Source organism: Jaculus jaculus, chromosome 16, assembly GCF_020740685.1.
Source record: "Jaculus jaculus isolate mJacJac1 chromosome 16, mJacJac1.mat.Y.cur, whole genome shotgun sequence".
Classification (NCBI taxonomy): Eukaryota; Metazoa; Chordata; class Mammalia; order Rodentia; family Dipodidae; genus Jaculus; species Jaculus jaculus.
Window position 1 is genome coordinate 64,962,745 of NC_059117.1, and position 15,601 is coordinate 64,978,345.

A 15,601-nucleotide genomic window follows, 5' to 3' on the forward strand; every position below is an offset into this window, starting at 1 on the left:
CGCCCAGGGCTCACGGTGCTGCGCGTCGCCGCTTCCGGCGCTGCGCTCCCGGGGGCTTTGGTCGTTGTCACAAGCCGTGGTCGCTACCTCACGGGCGGCCGCCCCGCGCGATGACTGCGCCGTCAAAGCAGGCCAGCGTGCAGACCGGGGGCCGGGCCACGCGTATTGTGACGAGGGGCGGAGCTCACAACGACGCCCTCCGCGCAGGCGCGCTCGAGCCGCTTTCCGCGCAGGCGCGCCCGCCTCCCGCCAGGAGCGCGTGCGCCCTCCGAGCGCGCGCCCGCGGACCCGCGAGCGGAAGTGCACCGCCCCTGGGCTTGGGGGCGGGCCGTCGCGCGGCGATGACGTAATGCCCGCGGCGCGCGCGGGTGACGTGGCGCGGCCCGTTGTCTGTGTGCAGGGCTGAGAGACCCCGGGGGTGGCCGGCCTTGAGGGGGGGGGGGCGGGTCGCAAGGGCCTGGACATGGCGCTGAGGGGTCGCCCCGCGGGAAGATGAATAAAGGCTGGCTGGAGCTGGAGAGCGACCCGGGTGAGGAGGGGGACCCGGCGGGCCAGGGCTGGGGAGGCCGGATGGGCCCGGGACGCGCCTGCCTGACAATGCCCCCTCCCCTTGTCGCCCCACCCAGGCCTCTTCACCCTCCTGGTGGAAGATTTCGGTAAGAGCTGCCCCTGCCTGCCGCCCTCGGCTGTGGGGGGACCCGTGCCCGCTTCCTGGCCGTAGGTAGGGCCGGGAGGTGCCCTGCCCTTCCTCACCGTTTTCCTTCCTGATCGCAGGTGTTAAAGGGGTGCAGGTGGAGGAGATCTATGACCTTCAGAGCAAATGCCAAGGGTGAGTGGCCCGGCCGCCCCTTACCCCGGGAGGGCTGCGGGGGAATGCAACTCAAGAAAGGCAGTAGTGCAAAACCCAAGTTGTAAAATGTCACGTAAGAAAGCAGCACTCCTTCTTGTTGCCCTCCTAAGTACACTATTCTCCCCCCACCCAATCACCTGTCCTTTTTCCAGATCCGCAGCACAAAGCCCCAGGTCACACACAGTGCCTTTTGTGCATCCATGTAATCCACTAGTTACATGACCATGTGTGCTGTGCCTTTTACCCCACATAGAGGTTGTCTTGAGTTGATCGGTTGGTATGGCAAGGCCTCTCCCAGGAGCCAAAACTCGGGCTCCTGCTCCTGGCCATCTGTAGTGTAGAGGTTAGGGAGACTGCTGTGTTACTGACCAAGAAGTATGCTTCCATTTACTGGGAAAGAGGGGACCAGTTTGCTTGTTCATGTGCTTTTCTGGTTTTACTGTGGTTCACAAGGGGACTGGGTGGACTTCCGGACCACCATAGCTAATGCCTGACTCTGACTGGGATAGGCCTGTGGGTGTGAAGACTCAGAACATTGGGTATAGTCTTGAGAAAAGCCAAGGGCGTCATGGCAAGAGCACCCCGGTCATGACACAGTGCAGAAGGATGGTCAGAGAAAAAGTGGGTGCTGACTGCTTTTTGCCTCTTCTTTCCCTAGTCCTGTGTATGGATTCATCTTTCTGTTCAAATGGATCGAAGAACGCAGGTCCCGTCGCAAGGTGTCTACATTGGTGGATGATACGTCTGTGATTGATGATGATATTGTGAATAACATGTTCTTTGCCCACCAGGTCTGCTGGGCTCTGTGCTTGTTTGGAGGGTGGGATGCTGGCTCCTCCCCGCCCCTTGGGAAGTGAAAGTGAGGTAAGCAGGAGGAGGAGGAGATAGGTACCAAAGGTGGTGTGGTGTTACAGAAACCCTATGATGCAGGGAACCTAGCTTTTTAAAAAACGTTCATTCAGGGGCTGGAGAGATGGCTTAGTGGTTAAGGCACATGCCTACAAAGCCTTAAGGACCCAGGTTTGATTCTCCAGGTCCCACATAAGCCAGATGCACATGGTGGCACATGCATCTGGAGTTCGTTTGCAGTGGCTGGAGGCCCTGGTGCGCCCATTCACTCTGTCTCACTCTCCCTCCTTCCCTCTGTCTCTAGTAAATAAAAATAAATAAAAAAAAGTCTCATTCTGGGCTGGAGAGATGGCTTAGTGGTTAAGGTGCTTCCCTGAGAAGACTAAGGATTCAGGTTTGATACTCCTAGGTCCTATGTAAGCTGGATGCACATGGTGGTGCTTGTGTCTGGAGTTCATTTACAGTGGCTGGTAGCTGTTGCACCCATTCTCACTCTCTGCACCCCCCTGTGTCTAATAAATAAAAATTAAGAAAAACGTCTTAAGCCAGGCTTGGTGGCACACACCTTTAATCCGAACTCTTGGGAGGCACAGGTAGGAGGATCGTCATGAGTTCAAGGCTACCCTGAGACTACATAGTGAATTCCAGCTCAGCCTGAGCTGCAGTGAGACCCTAAAAAAAAAAATCTTAAAAAATCCTTCTGCAAATGAACTCCACATTTCTGTGCCACTTTGTGCATCTGGCTTTACATGGGTACTGGGGAATCAAACCCAAGCTGTCAGGCTTTGCAAGTAAGTGCCTTTAACCACTGAGCCATCACTCCAGCCCTCTAGCTCTTTTTTCTTTCTTTCTTTTTTTTCTGAGGTAGGGTTTCACTGTAGCTCATGGTGACCTGGAATTCACTATGTAGTTTCAGGGTGTCCTCCAGCTCATGGCGATCCTCCTACCTCTGCCTCCTGGGTGCGGGGATTAAAGGCGTGCACCACCACGCCCGGCTCCCTAGCTCTTTTCGTTAAAGGAAACATCTTTGGATTAGGGTGCTGTCTCAGTTCATTCTCCATGTCCCCAGACACTTGGTAGATACTTAGTGCACATTCAATAAACATGAAAGGTGAGAAGAACTGATGAGAATTTTTAACTCTGTTTTGATCCCCATTCCCAGTAAGCGTGGATGTGGGGAAGCTTGGGTAAAGGATGCTGTGTGTAAACAAACAATTATTCTTGATTTTACAGCTGATCCCTAATTCTTGCGCCACTCATGCCTTGCTGAGCGTGCTCCTGAACTGCAGTAATGTGGACCTGGGGCCCACCCTGAGTCGCATGAAGGATTTTACCAAAGGCTTCAGCCCTGAGGTATGCTGCAGTGCCTAAATTCTGGCTCACAGTTGACTGGCAGATTTGATCATCAGGGCACTGGTACTGCCAGTACATGGCATTTGCTAGTGCTTGTTTCTTTTTAAACGAACGATCATTAATATTTACTTGTAACTGATATGGAAGGTAGTTGGTTTTAGGGTCAGCTATTAGGAAAGGAGAAGATAGACTTAAGAAAGGAAGAGACTTAAGTCACACCATGTCAGAACTCTCCCTGTTGGGACTTTTTCTATCAGGCCATGTTGTAGCCTAGTATCTATTGATTACAGTGCAAGGGGAGCACAGCTCATATCTCTGCAGGTTCCAGAGCCCTCTTCTGTCTGCAGTAGCCTTTCAGAAAAGTTCAGATGTGCTGCTTAGGCTCCTAGACTGCCTCCAGATCTGCTCTCTAGAACTCTGTCCCCCACTCAAGCTCATCTGAGAAGCTGTTGTCATGTAGCTGTATTTTCTTCCACTTAGAGCAAAGGATATGCAATTGGCAATGCCCCAGAACTGGCGAAGGCACATAACAGCCATGCCAGGTACGTGAGCTGTGTGCTTGCTGACATGGGGTGGGGTGGGGAAGAGTGTCATTTTTGGATCTTGACTTTGTCCTTCCCCAGGCCAGAGCCACGCCACCTCCCTGAGAAGCAGAATGGCCTTAGTGCAGTGCGGACTATGGAAGCGTTTCACTTCGTCAGCTATGTGCCTATCACAGGACGGCTCTTCGAGCTGGATGGACTGAAGGTCTACCCCATTGATCATGGTCAGCACCCTGAGGAGGGGACTGTTGGGTTTTTCTGTTTCCTTCTGGGTGTCTGGGATTCAGAACCTTTAGGTGCTTGGGATCCAGTGTCGTGGCATGGGATACAGGGGATACGGAGGACATCTTACTCTGGCCTGGATTTTACATTAAATTTTTTTAAATTATATATTTGTTTGTTTTTTTGGTTTTTTGAGGTAGGGTCCCACTCTGGCCCAGGCTGATCTGGAATTCACTATGTAGTCTCAGGGTGACCTCAAACTCACCAGTGATCCTCCTACCTCTGCCTCCGGAGTGCTGGGATTAAAGGTGTATACCATCACGCCCGGCCTATTTTTTTTTTTTTTTAATTGACCAGTTCCATAATTGTAAACAGTATCCCATGGTAATTCCTTCCCTCCCCCCTACTTTCCCCTTTGAAACTCCACTTTCCATCATATCCCTGCTCCCTCTCACTCAATCTTTATTTATTTATTTATTTATTATTATTTTGTTTTTTTGAGGTAGAGTCTCACTGTAGCCCAGGCTGACCTGGAATTCACTATGTAGTCTTGGGGTGGCCTCGAACTCATGGTGATCCTCCTGCCTCTGCCTCCCAAGTGCTGGGATTAAAGGCGTGTGCCACCATGCCCAGCCCAATCTTTTATTTTGATGTCTTAATCTTTTCCTCCTATTATGATGATCTTCTGTAGGTAGTGTTAGGCATGGTGAGGTCATGGATATCCAGGCCATTTTGTGTCTGGAGGAGCACATTGTAAAGAGTCCTACCCTTCCTTTGGCTCTTCCGCAATAGACCCTGAGCCTTGGAAGGTGTGATAGAGATATTGCAGTGCTGAGCACTCCTCTGTCACTTCTCAGCACCATGGTGCCTTCTGAGTCATCTCAAGGTCACTGCCATCTGAAAAGAGAAGCTCTCTAACCAAAAGTGAGAATAGCATTAATAAATGGGTATGGATTTCACCTTTTACTACATTCTTCACCAACTCATGAGTCCGTGGTTCACCTAAACTTCTCTGTTTTCCATCCTGTGTCTGGCTGCCCCACTGCAAGGTTTTCTACCTGCTGATTCCTCATCTTGGTCTCCCCTAGGGCCCTGGGGGGAGGATGAGGAGTGGACAGACAAGGCCCGGCGAGTAATCATGGAACGTATTGGACTTGCCACTGCTGGGTAAGAGCCCTCAGTTTGCTCTCCTCTGTCCTTCTGGAGCTGTTTAGTTTGTATAGCACTGGGTGGGACATAGAGGCCAGGTGATGCATAAATTTCAAGGCCACGTGGTGAATTTGGCATAATCAAGCTAAAGTCTTGGGATTCCAACTGTGGTCCTACTTTCTGCTTACTGTGTTGCCTGTGGCCTGCTCTTGGCAGGGCTGTGGGAGGGGCAGCCTTTGGTGGTCTAGGTTTGCTGGCTCGCTTATGGGAAGGCAAAGCCCTTGTTAGCTTCTGCCTGCCTCTTGGGGTGGGACTTGTATTTACAGTTGCAGGTGTAACTGTAGGGAGCCCTGCCAGAGCTCTGCCTCATCCTGGTGGTGGGTTAGGGCGGGAGCTGCTCTCACGGCTGGGGCTGTGACTGCAGGGAGCCCTACCACGACATCCGCTTCAACCTGATGGCAGTGGTGCCTGACCGCAGGATCAAGTACGAGGCCAGGCTGCACGTGCTGAAGGTGAACCGACAGACAGTCCTGGAGGCCCTTCAGCAGGTAGGCCCTCCTGTCTGCCCAGCTCACGCACCTACACTGCAGCGTCTGTCTATGATTCCCAAATCACAGTCTCCTGTGGCTCTGGATTGAGGAAACACTTCTCTCCTTTGCTTCCTTTATGGGAAAGATGACGCTGGGTGTGGGTGGGAACAGCTTCTCAAAGGAGGCTGTGGTTTTATCTTCCTTCCCTGTGAACAGTGAGTGGGTGGGGCCGCGGTCATTACTGTCTTAAGGTGGAAGCCAGGCTCCACCCTGTCTCCTCTGAGTTTTAAGTTCTATTTTCAGCTGATTAGAGTAACACAGCCAGAACTGATTCAGACCCACAAGTCTCAAGAATCACAGCTGCCTGATGAGAGCAAACCAGCCAGCGGCAAGTCCACCCTTGTGTTGGAGGCTGGCAGGGCCTCGGCGGCATCTGAGGGCACCCACACAGGTACAGGAGCTGGGTCTTCTTATGGGCCTCAGAGCCGTCTTGGATAGCTTGGCAGGGGAGGCCCAAGCAGTTCGTGTTCTTGGGCAGTGATGCAGGGCTCTTGAAAGAGACCCGACGGCCCAGTATCTCTAGCTCCACCGTCAAAACGCGGAGGAGAGTCCGCTTCCCTCAAAGGGCTGCTGCTCAACCAGCTCCGAGTCCTTTATCATGTCTCTCTTTTTCTCTAGAAGCCTTTTTGTTGACCCCCCTTTTTTTTTCTTTTCAAAACTATCTTTTTCCTCTTACCATTCTCATTGGAGGACCGTCACTTAGAGCTTACTGTCAGCTAACTTGGCCACTCTTCTTGGGGAAAGGAGGGGAGCAGTACTGTCACAGAATTGGGGAGATGATAGGTTTGAGGATCTGACTGGAGGTTCTCCTGTACTCCTTGTTCTGTCTTAGATGGTACAGAGGAGGTGGCAGGCTCATGCTCACAAGCTGTGGCCCACAGTCCTCCCAGCAAACCCAAGCTGGTGGTGAAACCTCCAGGGAGCAGCCTTAATGGGGTTCCCTCCAATCCTACCCCTATTGTCCAGCGGCTGCCAGCCTTTCTAGACAATCACAACTATGCCAAGTCCCCCATGCAGGTAAGCTGAGAGGCCCCTGGCGGGATTTCCTTCGAGGTGTCTGGAAGGCCACAGGGGTGGGGACCCTGTGTGGTTCCTTGGTATGTACTCTCTGCTTGGGCCTGGATGGTCATGCTCCTCTAACACCCAGAGTCCCTGCAGAAGCACAAGAACAGGGACCTAAGGGGCCAGGAGAGCTACTCTGATTTTAAATATAGTTACATGGCTGTCAAGCTACAAGACCTACTCATTGGTACCACTGTATTGACTGGGTTCTGCTGGTAATGAAGGCATGTGGTGGGGTAGTTTCTCTTAGAAATCCTCTGTAACTGTTATGCACCATCAGTGGTTGACAGCCTCCTTAGGATCCAGAGGGAGCAAGAGAGGAGCTCAGTGGACTCAACTGGGAGAGCCATGTTGCCCTTTTCCTAGCTTTGGCTGTGAGTGACACACCCAGCGTGGATAGGCTTCCCTTGCTCATAACCACCTTGGTTTCTGCCCTAGGAGGAGGAAGACCTAGCAGCAGGTGTGGGCCGCAGCCGAGTTCCAGTCCGCCCACCGCAGCAGTACTCTGAGGACGAGGATGACTATGAGGACGACGATGAGGATGACATGCAGAACACCAACCCTGCCATCAGGTCAGTCCCAGTTCTGTCAGTCTAGCAGACTCTGGGCCCCTCAGATCCTGTCCTGATGATATTCCACACCATATCTAAGAAGACCTTTCCATAGAGAGCACTGCATGCCCTCCAGACTGCAGGGCGCCGGGGGAGGCTGGCTGAGGGAATAAGGTTTTAGCTTGTAGGACGGTGAGCATCTTAGCGTATATCAAGACATGTTCTGTTGGAGGTGATCTTTCAGCTAGACCTCAAAGGTTTGGTTGGGGAAGAAAGCAAGAGGTTGGAGGATGGGGTCATCATGGTAGGATAGCAGTTGTGCTAGAGGGTGTGGCATTAGAAGGAGGTCAGAAATGAGGTAGCGAGAAAACAGGACCTTTGAGGCTGCCTGGATGCATCATGGCCTTTAGGATGGCCTGGGTGGGTCAGGCTGCTTGAACCAGGTGTAAGGAGGTTCTGGAGTGGTCAGGGAAGAGTAGGATGTGTTCAGGCCATTCTGGGCACTGCTGGGTATGGTCACCTGGCTCGTTCTCTGCTCACTTACTCTTGGATCCCACAGATATAAGCGGAAAGGGACAGGGAAGTCAGGATTGCTGAGCAGTTCTGCAGATGGGCAGCTGTCAGTGTTGCAGCCCAACACCATCAATGTCTTGGCTGAGAAGCTTCAAGAGTCCCAGAAAGACCTCTCAATTCCTCTGTCCATCAAAACTAGCAGTGGGGCTGGGAGTCCGGCTGTGGCTGTGCCCGCACACTCGCAGCCCTCACCCACCCCCAGCAACGAGAGCACCGACACCGCGTCTGAGATTGGCAGCGCTTTCAACTCGCCGCTCCGCTCCCCCATCCGCTCGGCCAACCCAACCCGGCCCTCTAGTCCTGTCGCCTCCCACATCTCCAAGGTGCTTTTTGGAGAGGACGACAGCCTGCTGCGCGTTGACTGTATACGCTACAACCGTGCTGTCCGGGACCTGGGCCCTGTCATCAGCACTGGCCTCCTGCACCTTGCTGAGGACGGTGTACTGAGTCCCCTGGCACTCACAGGTGGGCACTGGGCTTGCCTCACTGGCCATTTGGTGACCTCAAGAGGGAGGTGGCTAGGTAACTACCAAGGGTTCTGTACCGTGACGTATCTTTTGATATCTGTCTCAGATGGTGGGAAGGGGTCTTCGCCTTCCATCCGATCAGGCCAAGGCAACCAGGGATGTACCAGCCTGGAGGAAAAGGAGGTGGTAGAAGCCGTGGACAGCAGAGAGAAGACTGGGCTGGTCAGGCCAACTGAGCCCTTGAGTGGGGAGAAGTACTCGCCCAAGGTGAGCCTCCTTTCCGGCAGAGGGGAGGGCCTAGCACTGTTTCCAGATGTGGGTTGTTGGCTGGAACTTTGTTGTGAAAGGAGGTGACTGGAGCCAGGTGCCTTGTGGGGTCCCCTGTGGTGGCACAGGCCACAGTTGGCCCCATGGACTCTGGCTCTTCACCCTTGCCTCTAGCTGCCTCTTGGTAGTGGAGCTTTGGTGCCAGCCAGACCTCTAAGGTGCAATGCTGGGTTCCGGCAGGAGCTGCTGGCACTGCTCAAGTGCGTGGAGGCCGAGATTGCAAACTGTGAGGCTTGTCTCAAGGAGGAGGTGGAGAAAAGGAAGAAGTTCAAGGTGAGCGACCTCTGTGCCGGTCTTACCCTCTGTCCTTTGCCAAGGACACGGGCTGTGCTGTCACAGCTTGTCCTCTCTTCTGCAGGTTGATGACCAGAGAAGGACCCACAACTACGATGAGTTCATCTGCACCTTTATCTCCATGCTGGCTCAGGAAGGTGAGGGCCCCCGTTGTGTCTTAATCGCTATATCCTGCTAAGGGTCATGTTCCTTCCTGGAGTGCAGGGGGTCTGAGAGAGACTTTGTTTCCAGCCTGAGACTGGCATCCAGCCAGGTCCTTGAGAATTCCTGCTTTCTACAGGCATGCTGGCCAATCTTGTGGAGCAGAATATATCAGTGCGGCGGCGCCAAGGGGTCAGCATTGGCCGTCTTCACAAGCAGAGGAAACCTGACCGGCGGAAACGCTCCCGCCCCTACAAGGCCAAGCGCCAGTGAGGACGGCTGGCTCTGACTCTGAAGCCTCCTCTTGCCACAAGGCCCTCACCAGGGCCCCGCTCTGCCTCACTCTTCTTTTCCCAGTATTACTGATAGTTCCAGCCAGAGCCCAGGTCCTGGGAGTGGCAGTGGGCTGCATTCCCTGAATCACGCTCTGGGGCCTGACAAGTTAGCCCCTTAGTGCTCAGGAAGCAGCTGGAGTTGGGCCATTAGCAGTGTGCTGTGGCTTCCACAGCTGGCTGTGGAGCAGCAGAACCTGACCCTGCTGCTTGGGCAGCAAGATGCATATTTTACCTATCAGAGAAGTCTATTTTTCTGGGTTCCAACTCATCTTGCCACTGTATTAACGTGGCCAGCTTCCTGACTCAGTTTCTCCCCTAGCAGGTGTCATGGTGAGACCAGGTCCTTGTGTCATGCCAGGGTCCCAACTGGGGACTCAAGAGGGCATAGGGCCAGCCATCAGCCTGTCTCTGCTATGAAGAAGTCAGGCGTACTCTTCATTCCTCTTGGTACAGCGCCAAACTCAGGGATCTGGCTGCTGTGCTTGAATGGGCAGGGGTCTGTCCTGCCTGCTGGGGTCCCACAGCCTGAGCAGAAGAAAAGTTTGAACTGTTTGGGAATGTGTAGACGGTCTAGGTCCAGCCAGCCTTGTCAGCTGCTGCCCTCAGTGAGGCTCTGGGGCTCTTAGCCTTCAGTGTTGTGGCCCTAGCTGTGGGCCTGTCTTGGGGGTTCCTGTCTGTCCCTGGGGCTCAGAGGAACCTCTTCCCAGCCCCTCAGTATTACCGTGTCTCTTTAAGGATAGTGGAGACAGGGCTGCTTGCAGGAAGCTGGCACCACTTCAGCTCTCCCTGGTAGGATAGCTTCCTTGGCCTTTTGTGAGGTACTCAGGGTTGAGGATGGCAGGGTCAAGACAACCTGTTCCCAGAGGGTTTTCATGCCAAGGGGGTAATGGGCTCAGCATTGATTGAAGCTCTAGCCTGAAACAACCCTGTGGCCTTCTCAGAGGGCTTTGAAGGTGTTCCAAGCAGGTCCCTTATCTGTACATAATGACTGGGGGTGGGGAAGGCTGGCAAGTATGGCAGCTGCCTTCAGGCTGAGCATAACTTCCAGCTCCTGTAAATACTGGATCAGTGACTGAATAAAACTGCTAAGAAATGAGTCATCCTGTGCTTGCTCGGTCAACTGTGGTGGGAGTGAGCGATCTAGTAGACCTGGATCAAGGCTCTGACAGCTGGCAAGGACGTGTTCCTGGGGTGATGCCTTGTGAGTCAGAGATGGGATGGGACATGGCCTGGGATTTAGGACCCCAGTGGTGGTGCCTAAGATGTGCTTTGGACCAGGAGGGGAAGGAAGTTGGCTTCCATCAGCATTAGTAGCTTTGCAACCTGCAGGTTTCCTGGCTGGTTCAATGAAATCAGGCTGCCTCTAGTCCTTCCTGGTGCATTCTCCCTGAAGGAGCACTGGTCTGGTCCTTGCTGAATCTGGGCAGGTGTAGCAGGTCAGAGCTCTGCCCCCATACCCTCTGCAGACTTTATTCTCCGCTGAGGCTGCTACAGCCCCACTTCTGCTCACTAGTAGTGGCCCTGCAGAGGAGGCTATGTGCAAGAACCAAGGCCACAGCTGGAGTGACTTGAAAATATGACTTTAATGGCTCTGGCCTGCCTGTTTAGAGTCTAGTAGTCCAGGGCACAGATGAGGGCCACGCCACGCTTTATCCAGTGTCGCTGAGGCTTGGTGGTGGGGATCTCCACAGCAATGACATAGTTGGTGGAGTGGCCTGTGGTTGATAGCGTTCCTGAAACAGGCAAGGAAGGCGGAGGTTAGGTTGTGCCCAGTCACATGAGCAGGGCAGGGCAGGGCAAGTTCTGGGAGTTTGGCAGACAGCTGGGAGCAGGGAGGGGATCCTGGCCCCAGAGGCTGCCTGCCTAGTGAGCGGGTGTGGCCAAGGCTCAGGGTTGTCCAGAGTTATGATACTGGAGCCTGGAGATGAGGTAGGAGAGCCAGTGCCATTGCTTATTCCTTGGTGGGTCCCGCTCCAACCCATCCCTATTCTGTCTGTGCCTTTCTGCAACTCCAGTGACAGGTGGGAGACCCAGGCTCTCAGGACACACACTGCATCCTCTCAGGGAGGCAAGTAGGCAGAGAGTCCACCCTTGGCTGTGAACTTGCTGGTTTGGCTATGGGCTCTTCCAGACTTCCATCAACCTTCCTGGTCAGCTGGTCTGGACCCCCACCCATAGTGTAGGCTTCCTGTCCTGGCTGTTGTACCAGCACGGGTCAGTGTCTTGTAGATGGGACAGAGATAGAAGTTTTGGTGCTCGGCCTTGCGATTGGGTACTGGCAAGAGCCAGATGACAGCCATCTCTGTGTACAGCTCCTTGGGTCGAGACTCAGCCAGCTGGAAGTCTACTGGGTCCCAGCGGGCACCTTCCAGGAACAGTCCATGGATATAACACCCTATATCAGGCCTTTGGTTGAGTTCTGATGTTGACTGGGCCATGACCTGTAGTGGGCACACAGACACACCTGCACTGGAATCCAGGTTATGAATTTGGTCAGGAGGCACAAACTCCCTGTTGAGAGCTGCTGCCTGTCCATCACTTACCTTCCATTTTAGCCAGTGGCCTGCAGTCTGCACCTTGCCCCTGTGAATTTCTCTGGGGCTTCTGGCCTGTCCTGGGCCAGATCTTCCCACTCTCCTGCTCATGGCTGCCTCAATGTCCAAGCAATTATCACAATGCCCCTTTTGCCCGAACTTAACCCCACCTGTTACCTGACCTGACCTGACTGTGCCCAGACCTTGAAATCAAAGGCGATCGTGTCGATTGAGATGACGAACTTCCGGGCAAAGTTCTGCAGTGTGCCTGTGAGGAAAGCCTGTGGGAAGAAGAAACCACTGATCCAGAAGACAGACGGAATGCCGTCTTGGATCCAGTTATCCACGAAGTCCAGGCGCTGTAGCAGATCCATGATCCATGAGGCCAGTGGCTTGAGTGACGGGTAGGCCTTGGCATTCCAGAGCTCAGGCACAGTGTTGTTGTATAGGCTGGTAGCCATCAGCTCCAGCTGCAAGGACATCACCACTAGCCCCTTCAGTGCCTTGAGCAAGTCTCTTAGTGTCTGTGTGATCACCTGCAGCAGCCGGTTGTACCTATGAGGTCAGTGGCAGGGAAGTAGGAGTGGGCTGAGGTTGTGTCACCTCCATCTGGGGCTTTAGACAATGACAGAACAGGCTGAGTACAGATACAGAGCTAGGCCTGGCAGCTAGGTATAATCCTAGCTCTGGCCCTTATCAAACATATGACCTAAGAAAGTCACAACCTTGGGACCTCATTGTATTCATCTATAAAATGAGAATATGTGATTGGGTTAGAGGATAGATGTTTAGCACTTGATAAGACAGCTGGCCATAGTCGTAATTCCTGGGGTCAATTCTCTGCTGCAGTTTGACAGCGAATTACCTAATGACCTCCTGTACCAGCACTGTGTTCATTGACTCCTCATACAGCACAGGGTACTTGGCCATGACCATGGGCAAGTTGACAGGCTCAGGCACTTGCAGCAAAATGTTCTCAGCCACATCTTCCACTATCTACAGGGGTTAACAAAATTGGGGGACAGGGCTGGCCACTCTTGGCCTGTTAGTTTCCACATGAAGAATCCTACCCAAAGTGGGCAAGCAGGATGGATGGCATGCTCCCACCTACCTCTTCCCGGCTCTGGTCACCCACAGAGGATGATTTGGGCTGTAGCTGGATTATGGCATTGAGCAGGGCAAAAGTTTCATTCTGGGCAAAGGTGATGTTGGCGTTGTCGTGCAGACCAAAGAGCTCGGGCATGTCGTTGAGCGGAAGCCCCTTGATGTACGAGAGGTAGCCCTAGGAGGCAGAAGGGTGGAAGTGCAAGCCTTGCTCTCCCCTCCCCTCCCCAGTGTGTCTTCCTGTCACTGCAGTGCCTCTGCTGTGTGCTGTGGCTCTTGCTTCCCTCCTCGTTCTAGCCCCTCCTTATTGCCATCCAGCTCCTGTTCCTCTGTACAGCTGCCCACACCTGACATGCCTCCTGCCATGTCCCCCTGCACTGGCACCTGCCCAAACCAGCCTCGGCTCAGGATTCTCCTCCCACATTCCAGCAGAAGTATGTCTCCAGGGCACACCTCCCTCCCCATAGCCTGGGTCCATCCCTGTCATCACACTGAGTGATTATTCACAGAAAACGGGAGAGGCAGGGTTACAGAATGTGACTTGTGCTGCCCCTCACTGTCAGGCAGATTTCTCATTAGAAAGGCAGCCTGGAGGGCAGGGCCAGGTCTCCTGTACCCCAGCATCAAGGTGTCCATGGGACTCTAGGACCTTCCCTAGTAGGCCCCTTTCTGTTGGCCCTTGGAAGTGGCCTCACATTGAGGTCATAGGTGGGCAGGATCTGATGGTAGACCCCTGAGGCGCTGTAACTGTGCTCCGGGGAGAGCACATCGGGGTTGTAGAAATCCTCCAGGATGTTCATGACACAACGGCGGTCCCAGTCATCAGTGACACGGCCTCCATAGTTGATCTCCCCAGCCGTGTACTTGAGAACCTATGAAATGGGTGAGTGAGGTCCCCCATGGGTGCCCAAACTGCTGGCCCCCAGCTTGTCACCGGCCTACCTTGTAGGGGATGTCGTCATACTCATCCAGGAACATCTTGAGCTGGCTGATGCAGATGCGCAGGTCTCCATCCGTGAACTCGTAGGGGATGTTAAAGCCCAGGGGTCCAAACTTGCGGCGTTCCAGTGCGTTCCCATGAAACAGGCACAGAGACAGGAGCAGGGACTTGAACTCTAGCACCTGTAGGGTGGATGGGCATGAGGGTCAGGAATAGGGAAAGTAGGTGGGAGCTTTGGATGAGTCTCACCTTGTTACAGGAGTGGAGGAAATCATCGCTGAGGTTGTTGTAAGACTTCAGCAGGTTGGCTTTGACACCACGTGGTGGCTCAATGGTCATCTTGGAGCCGTTTTGCAGGATGGATACTGGGAACTTGTTGCTGGGTAGGCTGGTGAGCCACAGGCGGAAGTCCCGGTGTACCTGGTGGCCATGGTGCCTCATGAGTTTCAAGACCTAGGCCCAGGCTCCCTCCTGCTAAGGGGTCAAGCTCACTCTGCCTGAGTGGGCCAGGGGAGGCTGCATGGACGCATGGTTAAGAATAGGGCTTGGTAAGTCTCAGGGTCACCAGTTCATGATTGAGTCACCAGCCTGTGAGACCCAGAAACTCTGGGGATTATTGAGAAGATAGCTGTCTCACAGTATACATGTCAGTTACTGAAAACCCACCATATGTGAGGTTGAGCCATATGCTTTGTAGGGCTGTGTCACATAAGCCTGCTTCACTGGTCCCTTGACAGATGAGGACCCAGTGAGTCTGGGTCAGGCAGCATGGCATACCTTGTCAGGGTTGATATGCTCGATGAGGCGCTCCAGGGCTGGCATCCAGCTTGGTGCCAGGTGGCAGTTCTGGAAGAAGACCCACTTGCCCCTCTCTATGGAACTGCGCATCATGGCTTCTGCCCGAGGGCCCTGTGGGAGAAGGAACACTTGGTATTGCGGGGGGCACTGCCTATCTCTTTTTGCCTGCCCCCTTCTTCATTCTTTGGTTTGTTTGTTTTCCTTCACTCTTACCTGACCCTGGCCCAGGGAGATGGCCGAGAGCTTCTTGGAGAACTTCATCTCTTCTGCAAATTTGTAGAGGTCAGCAGCGGGGTCGGTGCCAGGTGACAGCACGAAGATGAGGGGCGTGGAGGAGTTGGACTCCTTGAATACTGCAGACAGGTTGGCTGTCTACAGGATGGGGAGACATACTGTGAGCACATGAGGCTGAGAAGCGATGGTCCAGGGCAGGGGGAGTGGCTCCTGGGGCTCTGGTAGCAGTCCTAGGAAGGCTTTCTTCTGGGGCCTGCAATCTCCCAGATCCTTTAGGGCTAGGTAGGGGTTCTGACCTGGCCAAAGCTACAAGGTAGCTTATTCAAGGCAGCCAGCCATCTGAGACCCAGGATGCTAGCTCTACCTGGAGACGAACTTACCTGGGGCTCAATAAAGCGGGGCTCCAGGTTATTGCTCACAAAGTCCTGCATAGCATTGGTCACTTTGTCCCCACGCAGGCAGCGGAGGACAAGCAGCTTCTGAAACTGGTCCAGGTATTTGTCCCAGATGCCAGGCAAAGGCTCCCTGAAACAGTGCCCACATCTCCCTGACAGCCAGCCCATGAGAGGCCAGGGAGAGGGTGGAATGCAAGGACTGGGGGCACAGGAGCTGTGGCTAGTGATCTATGGCAATCCTGGGTAGTCTCTCAGAGAAGGCCTTTGGGAGGCCTCTTCCAAGGATCACAT

At 53.8% G+C, this 15,601-nt stretch overlaps 2 protein-coding genes across 8 annotated transcripts in view; one reads left to right on the forward strand and one right to left on the reverse strand.

Moving 5' to 3' along the window:
* Positions 1–405: 405 nt before the first annotated feature.
* Bap1 (BRCA1 associated protein 1) lies at positions 406–10,401 on the forward strand. Of its 7 annotated transcripts, XM_045135880.1 has the most exons (18): positions 422–529; positions 627–656; positions 775–829; positions 1,509–1,569; positions 1,642–1,714; positions 2,933–3,052; positions 3,533–3,594; positions 3,676–3,818; positions 4,905–4,983; positions 5,390–5,513; positions 5,799–5,946; positions 6,388–6,572; positions 7,056–7,189; positions 7,728–8,206; positions 8,315–8,475; positions 8,650–8,808; positions 8,894–8,966; positions 9,110–10,401. In XM_045135880.1, exons 3-18 carry the CDS (start codon positions 805–807, stop codon positions 9,241–9,243), a joined length of 2,160 nt encoding a protein of 719 aa, XP_044991815.1. In that variant the 5' UTR covers positions 422–529; positions 627–656; positions 775–804; the 3' UTR covers positions 9,244–10,401. The 7 variants fall into 7 exon arrangements, with proteins under 7 accessions (XP_044991811.1, XP_044991812.1, XP_044991814.1 ...); XM_045135876.1 differs by lacking the exon at positions 1,642–1,714 and having other exon boundaries at positions 406–529; positions 1,509–1,641; XM_045135877.1 differs by lacking the exon at positions 1,642–1,714 and having other exon boundaries at positions 406–529; positions 1,509–1,641; positions 5,444–5,513.
* Positions 10,402–10,916: 515 nt separating this feature from the next.
* The window catches only part of Dnah1 (dynein axonemal heavy chain 1), a 64,412-nt gene continuing 59,727 nt past the window's right edge, over positions 10,917–15,601 (reverse strand). The window contains exons 68-78 of the mRNA XM_045136015.1: positions 15,296–15,440; positions 14,895–15,053; positions 14,661–14,792; positions 14,133–14,303; positions 13,886–14,065; positions 13,639–13,815; positions 12,951–13,121; positions 12,705–12,835; positions 12,043–12,394; positions 11,512–11,746; positions 10,917–11,038 (exon numbers count right to left, since the gene is read on the reverse strand). Coding sequence (XP_044991950.1) covers positions 10,917–11,038; positions 11,512–11,746; positions 12,043–12,394; positions 12,705–12,835; positions 12,951–13,121; positions 13,639–13,815; positions 13,886–14,065; positions 14,133–14,303; positions 14,661–14,792; positions 14,895–15,053; positions 15,296–15,440 — 1,975 coding nt within the window. The remainder of the gene's footprint in view (positions 11,039–11,511; positions 11,747–12,042; positions 12,395–12,704; positions 12,836–12,950; positions 13,122–13,638; positions 13,816–13,885; positions 14,066–14,132; positions 14,304–14,660; positions 14,793–14,894; positions 15,054–15,295; positions 15,441–15,601) is intronic.